Here is a 13,078-nt window from a genome sequence, read left to right as displayed (position 1 = left end):
CGTCGCCCATCAGCTGGTCGGCAGCTCAAAGTCATTCTGCGCATGTGCAGTATCCTATCTGCGCAGGCGCGGCGTCCCATGCCTTCTGGAACTGCCCGTCAGCTGTTGAGCAGCCAGAATGCCCACCGAAGGATCCGCGGCTCGTGATCCCTGTCCAGGACGGTGAGCTTTGGACCCTGTGCTGGTTCTCCTCCTCTTTCACTGTGCTGTTCCTCCTTTCATGTGTCGAGCCCGGGCGGGCTTGACAGTACATTTTTGGTTTAGGCAGCTTGGCTGCTGGTAATATTTCAATGGCACAGTCATTTGGCCGGTGCGGTGGTAAGATTTCACATTCCTTCTCACTAAATGCTTCCGCTAAATCTTGGTATTCCCTGGGGATGAATGGCTCCCCTGGCAGGGGAATGGTGACTACTTTCACTGTTTCAGCTGTGGACTAGACTCTCCACTAACATCAAAAGAGTCACAGGGGGGTTGGGTCCTACCGTCAATCTCACAGTCCTCATCCCCTTTTCCCACTTGTCTAGCCATGGTATACCTAAAATCATAGCTTCAGTCATTTTTGGGGCCACCACAAAATGGATGAGCTCCCAATGTTTGCCTATTTCTAAATGTACCGATTCAGTTAAGTGGGTGACTAAGGTCCCTCCCATTAAAGATCCATCCACTTGTTCAAATCTCAAAGGTTTGGAGAGTAACCTTGCTCGTATGCCCAGTTTAAGGGCAATTGGCAAGCTGATAATGCATTGGGAGCATCCTGAGTCCACTAGCCCCTTCAAATCCATTTGTACCCCTGTCTTAGGGACTATGAGCTTGGCAGCGAGGGAAAAAAGGTGAATGGGTCGACTCACCCAGGTCATTTTCTCCCTTATCGTCGCTGTCGTATGAAGCCAGAGTGGTGTTGGATCCAGCTGGAGTTTCCACTCTCTCCTGCGTAGGTGATGCGACCTGGGTGACGAGCTCCTGGGTGGCCCAGCTTGTCTTTTCTTTTCAGCTGCTGAGCGGGTTTCTTTCTCTCTGGCAGTCCCGATTTACCTCTCTGCTGGGGATATGGGACCAGACAATTTGCCACTCGCTGTCCCTGCTGGCCACACCTGAAGCATTTGATCAGTGGTGCGAGTGGGGGCCTGCGAGATTCACCTGCTTTTATCGCATGAAGCTGGCGGGGAGGCGGTGTCACTGGAGATTGATGGGGAGGCAGTTGTCTGGCAGGCTCTGGTCTTGGAGCCGGTCTGGGAGCTGCCGGCTTTTTCCCGACAGGTAAGCTTGATGTCTATCTTTACTGCTATTTGGTACTATTCTTGTAAGCAGTCAGGAATTCCCCGGTAGATGCAAGCCTTGAATAAGTTGTCATCCAAACTCTCTTTAAAATGGTGCACCAGGGATCATTCTGGCCACTATTCAATAAGGCCTGTGACTCTTCTGAACTCACACACATAATCCATCGCCGGTCTGCCAGCTTGCTTTACTTCATGAATGTCTTTCTCTCTTCTTAAGGCTATGGAGTTGTCTTCAAATTGGGTTCTCAATCCTCGGATGAATAAGTTGAAATTCCATAGTTCAGGTGCTCGCTTGTTGTACAGACTATTGAGCCCCTCGGCAGCCTCTCCTTCCAGGTTAGCTGCGATAACATCAACCATCGCCACCGGGTCTGGATAGGCATTGACATTGCGGTTCACATAAGAACAGTCTTGATTCAAAAAGAAAGTTAACTTTTCAGGGTCCCCATTGAACATAGCTTTCAGGGGTAGAACAGCCATGCATTGTTGTCGGTCTAGTAGATCATGCATTTGCTCATAATGCTGCATCAGGTCACGTCGGAGGTCTCTTTCTCGTTCAGCCCTGGGAAGGAGTCCTGGACTGGCATGATGACAAGGATAAGTATCAAGTGATAGTTGGGGACAGTCGAGGCTGCAGTAATGCGGGTAGCAGTTGGGGCTTTCAGGGGAGCAATGTTGCTCATAGATAACATACCTTTCTCGGCGAACAGGGCTGTCACATTGATGGTGACAGGCTGGACTAATGACTGTCAGTGACGATCGGGACTGGCTCACTGCCTCTGACGGTCCGGACGTCTCTCTCACACGGGGCTTGAGGCTAATGTCGGTGATTGTGAAGGTGGGGAGAGAGCTCTGGCCCCTAGCACAGGACTAGGACTTCTGGTTGAGGAGCTGCCCCTGCCTTGATCATCCTCCTTTTTGCTGGTAGGCAGTGGACGGGTGGCATGCTCCTTGGTTCCCACCTCCAGCCCTTCAAATATCTCCCTAGGGTGCTCAATCAACTGGCTCCAGACTGCAGTCAGGTACTTCCAATCACCTGAGTTGTCCAACGGTGCCATTCTCTTTGCCCCTTGTCTGTCAGGAGAGTGTGTTCTTTGGGGAGCTGGCAGCAAGTATTTGGTCTCCGTTGCTTTAGAAGAATCCCTCTTCAGCTGGCTCGTTTCTGATCGCTTAGGGTCTCCTCTAGGCAGGGCCCACTTAGACAGCCAGATGAGTTCTTTGGTCTTGCTCCCATCGTTGAAGCATCCGAGACAGTGCTTTCAACTAGTGCGATGGCCTGCGCTCCATCCACTGATGGAGCTGTGGCTGCAGTGCTGGTAACAGGGTTTTCCTTCTTCTCCATATTGGGATCTTTCCCAAGTCTTTGTCAGCCTCCCTTCTACTTTGGGTCGGTGACTGGAGCTCAGGACCCCGTAATTTTAAAGAAAAAGGAAGTTTTGGGTTAACGTCATGGTTCCAATAGATGAAACCAGTAAAAGAACTTCAAGGCAAGAATTCTTCCTTAAAGAACATTTTATTAGGAAACAAAGTTGTATATTGTAATTTTATGGATACATATATCTCTCTGGTTAGCCTGAAAGATGAGAATCATTAAGAGCGGCTTGAAAGTTAGACATTCCTTATCACCCTTCTGAAACTTTCTGTGCTATAATGTATGGTGCTAAAGGGTTCAAACTCAGTGTAGCCTGTCTCCTCCAATCCCGAGTATGTAGTATTACTATATGTTGTGTGTGTGTGTGTGTGTGTGTGTGTATGTGTGTTATGGTTCCGATAGATGAAACTGGTAAAGAACTTCAAGGCAAGAATTCTTCCTTAAAGAACATTTTATTAGGAAACAAAATATTAGCACTTACATAGTTGAACCCAAAACTGAGATTCCCTCCCCCCAGATACAAAGTAACAGGTTGCAATTTCCATCCCACAAACGCTGTTCTAAATTACATTCCCCAATTAACGCAAGACACGGGATTTTCTCACTGGCCCCTCAGCCCGCCAAAACCTTATCAGGTCATGTCCTTGAGTTCCCACACGTCTTCATTGTTATGGCTAGCTAAACCCTCTAGCATTTACCCCATCCACCCTTCTACATTTGAACTCTAAAAGAATAGGAAAGGCACGCTAGAAGCAAAAGTAAAAATGGCTGCTGATTCTCAGTTGTCAGAGTGATGACATCCATTGTCACAGCATTGACAGTGTGTTTGTGTCTGTGTATGTATATGTATATAGGTATGTATGTATAGTATGTATGTAATATGGAACATGGTGCAATGTTTTTAACCTAGTTATACTCATTCCTTACCTTCAGAACACTACAAATTCTTAGTGGTTCAACCAAGCCAATTCCACATCTCACACAGCTTTTCTAATATTTGATTGCATTGTGTCCATAAAAAGGTTGCAAATTATATATAAGTTTATAAGTCACATTTGTTTAACATGTTATAAGAAGCAGGTTTGATTTGCAGTGTTAATGTATATTCTAAATAGTTTGAATTGTAAGAATGAAATAGACAATAAAAATGAAGAATAGACTCATATCAATTTATGGCTTAATTAAATTCCATGGATAAGAAATTTAAGAATTTTGTTTTAACTTATGTTTTGGTTCGATTATGAACAATTTGTTCTCAAAAATAAAATATAATAAAAATATGTAATGAGATGAATAAGCATCGGGATGTCTCCCTGTCTTTTTAGGGATTCTGGGATGGGGTTATTGGGGACAGTGGTTCTATCAGACACTCCAGCTTGTTACCTTCATCCACTCAGTTGCAGTTAATCGAAGCAGAACAGGCTAGACATTGCTATATCATTTCAAACAATAGAAAGTCTGATGCTTTTCACTTAGCAAAATCTGCTAGCTAAATGGATTTTCTAATTAATACTCCAGTAATGGTGGGATCCCTGATTGCAGTTTTCTGCACACTTTTAAACACTTAAAATGTGAGCACCTGCAGGAGAAAGACAGCTTGGGAAGAAACCAATTTGCTTACAGCCATACAAAGAAAAACTTTCCCCTGTACCCAAATATTATATCCAATATCTATACCCAAATATTTAGAGTGAACCTCTTTTAATGAAATACAGAATAAAGAGATTAAAGTATAACACAATGCCTGGAATCAGAGAAATAATTTCTCATTCATGCAAATATAGGGATCAAAACTGCCAACTGTTCTTTAAAACCAAGCAGCTTAGATCTGAAAATTTAGTTATAAATTTATAAATTCCTAAATCAGTTCTAGCACTATTTTATATTATTCATTAAGGAAGAAGAGGAAGGTTGGAAAATGTCCCCAAGTAATTTTCTCCCAATAATGGAAGAAGGAAACAACAAATACAAAGGCAAGTAGAGAAAAACTGAAACAGCTGTTGTTTATATGGTGAATATTTAGGCAGTTTATGTTTTTTGTGTGCTCTTTGTTAAATACTAACATATGGATACTTAAGACTGAAAACATGCCTCTCCTGTTTGGCTGAATCAAAGAGAAATTTGTAAGGTCAATGTTAACTTTAAGAGATGACATAAAACAAATTTTGCTGGTCCATTTTTAATAACAACAACAACAACAACAACTTTATTGTCACTTTGAAAGTACACCAATTGGCATACATCAAAATGAAATTTCGTTGCATACAGCTCTCAAAGGGTCACCACCTCCGATATACACTCCTTGTTCGTGGCCAGCTCAACTTACAGATCTTCCATTTTAGTCTCTAGGGAGCAAACAATGGCAAAACAGGACAGATGGAAATGGAGCTCCATGTGAATTATCCCTCAAATTAGCTTGTATTCCTGCACGACAACCTCGCCTCCTTTACCTCGCCTCCTTTTCTTTTTCTAATCTTGTCTCTTCCACCTTTTCCTTAAAGAAGCTTCACTCCTTTTCGCCCCTGGAGAACGCTGCTGCAGCCACCAACTCCTCCAAAAGCCTCTCTCCCGTCCTCTGGGCCTGCCAACAGCCTTTGCTCCATAAGCCATGGGACCTCTACTCCTTTGCCTCCTTTGGAAACAGCCCTTATTTGCAATAGAATCCATCGCTGGGCCAGCAGTCAGATCTTGCTGCCGGCAGAACAATTTCAAATAGCACCAACAACTTTTAATGGTCTCACCAACAGTTCCGAAACAGCTAGAAACTCTGCATGCCAGCAAAGATTATCAGTCGTATGTTGTATGTTACCTTAGTTCTATCACATTGCTCAAACACATTAAAACCTTCCTGATCATGTGGCCTATATCCCTTAATATCCCTCCTATAACTCTTCACCTTGGAGAGCCAATGCAGCCGCAGCAGATCCAGGCGCCGCCATCTTAGAACATAATCAGATATGTAAACAATAATCCCCAAATATAGATGGTATAGATTGAAAATTAGCTTCCAGGAGTGAGACTTGTGCTTTGCTATAATTTTTTAAATAGCATTTCAAAGGTTTACGTTTCAAATGTATGTCTGAGGATTTCAGAGATTTTTTACAGGATGTGGCATGGTATTGCTTCATCAAAAGATTCAGTTTATCAGTTTATCTGTAGACATCATGGTAGAGAAGGAGCTAATTTTGTGGGATTTAAATGAAAGCCGAGGTATGCTAATAACGGTGTAATCATGGTATTATTAAATACTTGGAGAGCAATACTGTAGAAATTTCCAATTGATTGATATAACACTTAGAGATTGTGCACAGCTATAAAAGCCCATAACATTTCATTGGATGCTTATATTATCAATTAAGAGAATGCCAGTATAGTTTTTTTTTAATTTAGATAGGAATATCAAAAGATGCTTTCACACATGTCTGTTGTAATGGAAAGGGAGATAGAGACATGAGAAATACATTTCTTAATAGGCCTCATAGAAGAATGCTTGTTTTTCACATGCCAGTCAAAGAATCCATCAGTAAATTCAATTACCTATTGTGTATGAAGTATTATATAACAAAGAAACACTCCAGTTATCATCATCAACAACATCAACAGGTTATTTTGAGTATATAATTAACTGGGAGAAAATTCAAAATAACTTACATGCATAGTAAAATTAGAATATGTAACCCACCTACATATATGTACTTTTAATTAGATTACAGTTACATGCATTGGAGATGATATATACATTTTGCCACCTAATGCAGCTTTCACTTCAAAAATGTTTTCCTATCCTTATCTACTTTCAAATATCTGAACTCTTTGCAGAAGCAGGATAAAGAGTCTACAGTGGGCATTGTTTAACCTGTAGCCATAATTGAGCTTTAAGGCTTCATTAATTACAGTTAATTTTCCATTTCAAAAAATCATTAAAACTTGATTAATGCAATGAATTTAGCTACCAGAATCAGAAATACAAATTTTGTTATGCTATAAGACTTATTTAAAAAAAAACAAGAACCCATTCCTTTCTCATTCTTTTTCTTTTCTTGGGTGACAGATGTTTGGAAGAACAGAGATGAAAAATGGAACTTTTCACAAGAGTATGATCCAGAACTAATCAAAGAAGAAAAAAGGAAAGAAGTGGAAGAAGAGATCAGAGTTCAGGTGACTTCATCCTATAGCCCATTTAAAAGAGAAAAAAATGGCTGTAATCAAAGAGAATTCCTATACAAAAGTAAAACTTAGCAGAAATATGTATTTTATCATTTAACATAGCCTGCCTTTATCTTTGAAACCTGTGCTACAAAGTGATTGAAATGATGCTATCTGGAAATTCCTTGTTTTACAGAAAAAAGCAGGTGGCCTCTATATAAATATAAAATTTATATACAGGGAGTCCTCAGCTTATGACCACAATTGACCCCAACATTTCTGTTGTTAAGTAAGTTTTGTCCCATTTTACAACTTTTGTTGCCTTAATTGTTAAGTGAATCGCTGCAGTTGATAAGTTCGTAATCCGGTTGTTAAGTGAATCTGGCTTCCCCATTGACTTTGCTTGTCAGAATGTTACAAAAGGTTGGGACACAGCAGTGGTCATAAATATGAACCAGTTGCCAAGCATTTGTATTTTGATCACATAATCATGGGGATGATCACAAGGTCATAACTGAAAAATAGTTGTTAAGTCACTTTTTTCAGATGCATTGTAACTTTGAACAGTCACTAAACAAGCTGTAGTAAGTCATGGACTACCTGTACATTTGTTTAATAAATAAAAAAATAAGTTTTGATATGAGTTGCTGACATTGTGAAAATTTTTCATTGTTTCCAATTCCTTCTGATATTATGTTAGATCTAAAGTAGTAAAAGGAAGTTTCAGTTCTAGTTTTTTAAAGACCCTGGATAGACTTTCCTTTATAATTATAATCATAACTGTTTTTAGTAGCATAATTTGTTGTGTATGCATAATTTCTGGTCTGCTCTGTCATGAGAATGAGTTCATGGAAACCTTGATTGGTAGAGTGAAATACAGTATACTGTTTAGGCTACAGATTTGTGTTCTTGTGTGTATATTGTAACCTTCTAAAAAAGTTTCTGGAAAGTGCAGCATTTTTGCCATTTGGCATAACTGATCTTAGCTGACCACATGAAAGCTAATAAGGGTCAGACCTGGTCAATTCCTGGATAAGAAGCCACCAGGAAATTCCAGGACTCTGAAGTTGAAAAAACCACCTAGTATGTTTCTGGCAGAAGATTCAAAGCAGATTTCCCAGTGTATGAATCAGATTCTGAATTATTGTAGCACAACAGCTTTCTTACATGTGTTCTGTAATCCACTTTGTGCCTACTTTAGAATGGTGAATTCCATCTTTTCTGCTGGATCAATATTTTTGATTCACCTGCAGAAAAGGGATTGTGGATCTCTAGTGATCTGATCCCTGCATGTGTGTGTGTCATAGGCAGTAGTTTAAAGAAATATATTTTATGAATAGTGTGCATGAGTGCGAAAGTGTATTTAGAGGGTCACATATATTCAGTATATTAATTATTTGGATTTGTGTGGTCTTCAAACCAAACAGTTGCTGCATGTGTTTATAGCATCAAGGTGCTAGAGTCTCCTAAGAGCCCAAGCTTCAGTCCTGGATGGTGATACAGTGCTTTTAAAAAAAATTATTGAGTTTTATAGGGTTGGGGATAGAATAGGATCAGAATAAGGATTAAGGTTTAGGGTGGGGTTGGGAGCAGGATTGGTCTTGGGAGGGGGTTGGGGTCAACATTGGGGTTATCCCCCAATAACATTTTCAATCTTTAGCAAACAGATTATTGTCTGGGTACATATGTTCATTAACAATAGTTGATATAGTAATAATTAACTGTAGTAAGTGTAATAAATGATAATCATAAACAGTATCATTCAGTTAATGCATATCATTCTTCTTACTAATATATATTCAAAATAACATATCACATTCGTTTCTCATTAGTTCGTTTTCCTAACCATGGGTAAAAATCCCATGTTCTAAAGTAAACTGAATCCTCTTTCTCTTTAATCTCTAAAGTCAATCTATCCATTTTTGCACATTCTAAGATTTTCTTAATTAAAATCTCTTCAGTTTTAATTTCATTTTTTCAGTATTGGGCAAATACTATTCTCGCTGCTGTCAGTATATGCAATATTAAATATTCATTCTCCTTCTCATAGTTAGGTCCTAATATTCCTAACAAAAATAGTTCTGGTTTAAATTCTATCTTTCTTTTAAACATTTTTCCAACCATGTATGTATCTTATCCCAAAACTTTTTTGCTTTAGAACATGTCCACCAGATATGATAGTAAGTACCTGGCCTTTGTTTACATTTCCAGCAATTATTCGAAGTATTTTTAAACATTTTTGCTAATCTTACTGGTGTCATATGCCATCTGTAAAACATTTTATACAAATTTTCTTTATATGAGACTGCTTTAGTCAATTTAATATTTCTATCCCATAGTTTTTGCCAGTCTTCCAAATCTATAGAATGCCCAATTTTTTTTGCCCATGCTATCATTGTTTCTTTTACTTGTTCTTCTTCCATCTTTGAATTTAGCAGAAATCTATAGAGTTTCTTAATCAAGTTTTCATCTGTTTTTAACAATATTTGATCAAATTCTGTCTGTTCTTTATAAAATCCCATTATCGTTACCCTTTTTCATATCTTGTTTGAATCTGTAAATATGGCCACCATGGTAAATCAATACCTTCTCATTGTAAATCTTGTCTGTCTTTCAATTTTCCTTCGTTGTCCAAGATATCTTTATAAGTCACAACTTTGTCATAGTTAATTAAATTTGGGTAAGCAAAAGCTTCCATTGTTGAAAGCCATTCAGGTAGCTTGATATAAATTTTCTCTTTTATTCTTTCCCATTCTAAAAGAAAGCATTCCTTGTGAAATGGTTTTGAAAATATTTCTGTGTTTTATTCTTCCTGTACCATAGGAAGGCATGCTAACCAATTTGTAGGTCATGCCCCTCTAGGTATAATAATGTTTTGTTTCTCAGCGTTATCCATTCTTTAAGCCATGGTAAAATAGCTGCTTGATAATATAGTGTCAAGGTTCCAACTAATGGAACACTTCAAAGAACTTCCAGGCATTGTTTATTCTAAAAAGTCTTTAATCATATGAACACAGTGTCGGTACAGCTTTGACAATATAATCTCTAGTCCAGGAGTCCAAATCCTCCACTATCTTTACTTCTTGTAGCATTTTCACTTTAATTCGTGCTTTTTTCCCTTGCCAAATAAATCTCAATATTGTTGCGTTTAGGTAATCAAAAAAGCCCAGTTTTACAGGAATCGTTTGGAATAAGAAGAGTATTTTCGGTAAAATATTCATTTTCACTGTAGCTATTCTTCCTAGCAATGACAGTTGAAGATTTTTCCACTTTTCCAAGTCCAGTTTTATTTGTTTTAATAATCTTTCATAGTTGTCTTCTTTTAATGTTGCACATCTTGTTGTTAGGTAGATTCCTAAGTATTTAACTTTTTTAACTATTTGTAGATTTGTCTTTTTTGTAAGTTGACTTTTCTGTTTATCTGTTAAATTCTTTGTTAATACATTAGTCTTTTCTTTATTTATTTTCAAACCCACCATTTCTCCAAACTTTTCTATTCTCTCCAACAATTTAGTAGTTGTTTCAAGTGGCTCCTCCAAGATACGTGATACAGTACTTTTAATGCTGCAATCTAAAATTCACATCAAGCATAATATTTATTTATTCCATATCTGTCTCACCACTAGTGAAGCAACTCTTGGTGGTTTACATAATATAAGAAACATTAAGTCATCAATGATAAGTCTTCAAATGCAGTAAAAAAAAACTGAAAAGAAAAAAGAACCATAAAATCCAAATAAACTAAGATAAATATAAGAAATAACAATAATGTAAACATAAAAGTTAAAGCTCCCTAGCTAGTTAAAATGCCCTACAAAACAGTTCTATCTTAGTAACCTCCTGTATACCAAAAGGGAGGGGGCCAATCTGATCTCTACTGGGGGACTCTTGCAGAGAATTGAAGTTGCCACTGAAAAATGGCCACTCTTAGCCTCAAGTCTCTTTATTTCCTGGAAGTGGGGAACTAAGATTGACTTCTCTTAACGTGAACAGATGGATCAAGCCAGTTTTACAAATACCCATCTGCCCTTATAAGCATGGGCCAGATATGGCTTTATAAGTCAAATTTACACTTTAAATTGTACACAGAAACTAACTAGTTATCAATGCAATGCCATAACATAGAAGTAACCTGCACTCAGCATCAGGGGACTAGTTATCATAGGAGTTACTGCACTATGAGCTAACTACAGTTTCCTAATATTCTTTAAGTGCAGTTCTATATAAAATACCTTGTAGTGGTATTGAATTACTAAATGAATAGCAGTGTAGTAGTAATGAATTATCTTGCACCAGATCAAGTAATTGTCCCTCTAGTCACAGCTTCCACCTGCTTGAGCAGGAGCCAAGAGTCCAAAAAGCCTTCCAAATTGCAAAACTGCTCCTTCAGAGGTAGTGCTTATCCAGCCACAGTTTGTTTATTTACTTGTTTGCTTGTTTGTTTAAAAGGCTTATATGGCTGCCCATATGAAAACTTAACTCTGGGCAGTTCACAACAACAATAAAACCGAGAACCATAAAAACCCTAAAAACAAAACAAAACAAAACCCATCAACTCAATTATCCCTTTGGGATGCTCTATAATTAACTCCAGACATCCTCATTCTGCCCCAGTGCCTAGGTAATCAAGTCTTGGTGGCCTTCTAAAAGGCTAAAAGGGTAGGGGCCCACCAAATCCACAGGACAGGTGTTCCATAAAGCAGCAGAGGGACAGCAGATTACACTAGATGGCAAGATTTAAGGATAGGGACTTGCAGCATGCCTACTATATCCAATTTAATATTTTATTTTGATATTAATGGTTTATTTTGGAGGGAAGATTATTACAGGCCTAATTCTCCCTCCCAAAAATGCTAATAAAATTGGATGTTTGTATATGAGTGTTTACTCTTAGCATAACATTTATATTTTCTAGTTGCAGAGTTTTTTTACACAGTATTTCTTATTACTTCTGTTGTATGTGCTTGTACAGGTTGATGAGTTAATGCGCCAGGAACTGAAGAATCTAAAATTAGCCGTGGATAGAGAGACAGAGAAAACTGCGAAAAAAGGAAAGGTAACTGTTTAGTATGGATTTAGTGTAATACAGTATCAGAAGTTGGGGAACACGAAATAAATGTAAACAAAATAAAAACACTTATTTGTATGAAGACATAGTTCATTAAAGAGAGTTGTACTTGAATGAAAACCTTTGTCATGTGTAGAAGTACTGCCTTTGCAAAGTATACTTTGCAAAGTATAAAGCAGGACAAGAAGCAGCGGATGGAAATAAATCAAAGAGAGTACCAACCAAGAAATAAAAAGAAATTTCCAGACTTAGAACAATTAATCAGTGGAATGGCTTGCCTTCAGAAGTTGTGGGTGCTCCATCACTGGAGCTTTTGTAAGAAGAGATTGGACATCCCCTTTTTTGAAATGAGTCTCCTACTTGAGCAAGGAGTTGGACTAGAGCAGTGGTTCTCAACCTTTTTAATGCCGCGACCCCCAACCGGTCATAAGTCGAGGACTACTCAACCGGTCGTAAGTCGAGGACTACTCAACTGGTGCAGCACCGTTTGCAGAATGGGACTTTTGGCGGGCTCAGTAGGACAGAGACAGCCTGGACAATTCCTATTGGCTTTTGAAAGCCAATAGAATTAGACTCTATTCAAGAGAGTCTATTCTATTGGCTTTCAAAAGCCAATAGAATAAAAGGGAGTAGCACAGCTAAGGAAAAGGGGAAAAAAATGGCGGACTGCGTTGTTTGGCGACCCCCATGAAATGGTCGTTCGACCCGAAATGGGGTCCCGACCCACAGGTTGAGAACCACTGGACTAGAGAATCTCCAAGGTCACTTCCAACTCTGTTATTCTGTTATTTCTGTTTGTGATCTTCAGAAAAAGAAAAAAGGAAAAAAAGGTGGAAGAAAGAAAAAGTCAAAGAAGGATAAAGATCTGACATCTGACCGGTAAAGTTGCAGTTGCTCTGTTGAGATTCACACTGATAAATCTTTAAACACATTAACTCAGATTTGTTGGCTATTATGGAGAATCTAACACCAGATTGTTTTTAAATGTCTAATAATGCAGAAAGAAATTTAGATAAGGAAAGTCCAATTTGCATAAAGTTTACTTTAGGTTAAATGTACAATAGTTTGTAAGTTTTCTTCATATGTATCAAATATGCATTGAATTTTATTCCCTATAGTAGATGTGAAATATTTAGTGGTTTCAGATGTATATCTGAGTTTTCCATCTACGTTTAAAATACTTGAAATAGGATATGAACTAATTCTTCTATAAGA

General features: G+C 38.3%; 1 protein-coding gene across 15 annotated transcripts in view; it reads left to right on the top strand.

The window, feature by feature from the left end:
* The window catches only part of IQCA1 (IQ motif containing with AAA domain 1), a 230,963-nt gene that overhangs the window by 103,471 nt on the left and 114,414 nt on the right, over positions 1 to 13,078 (top strand). For all 15 annotated transcript variants that reach the window (XR_005554642.1, XR_005554640.1, XR_005554639.1 and 12 more), the window contains 4 exons: positions 4,547 to 4,622; positions 6,701 to 6,807; positions 11,768 to 11,851; positions 12,672 to 12,742. Coding sequence is in view for 10 of the 15 variants with exons in the window: in XM_039326226.1 (XP_039182160.1) it covers positions 4,547 to 4,622; positions 6,701 to 6,807; positions 11,768 to 11,851; positions 12,672 to 12,742 (338 nt within the window). In the remaining 5 variants the exon portion in view is untranslated. The remainder of the gene's footprint in view (positions 1 to 4,546; positions 4,623 to 6,700; positions 6,808 to 11,767; positions 11,852 to 12,671; positions 12,743 to 13,078) is intronic.

This window comes from Crotalus tigris, unplaced genomic scaffold (assembly GCF_016545835.1).
Source record: "Crotalus tigris isolate CLP2741 ecotype Arizona unplaced genomic scaffold, ASM1654583v1 scf7180000024340.7048381, whole genome shotgun sequence".
NCBI classification, from domain to species: domain Eukaryota; kingdom Metazoa; phylum Chordata; class Lepidosauria; order Squamata; family Viperidae; genus Crotalus; species Crotalus tigris.
Note: the sequence above shows the minus strand (reverse complement) of the source record. Positions and strands in the feature narration are given on the sequence as shown.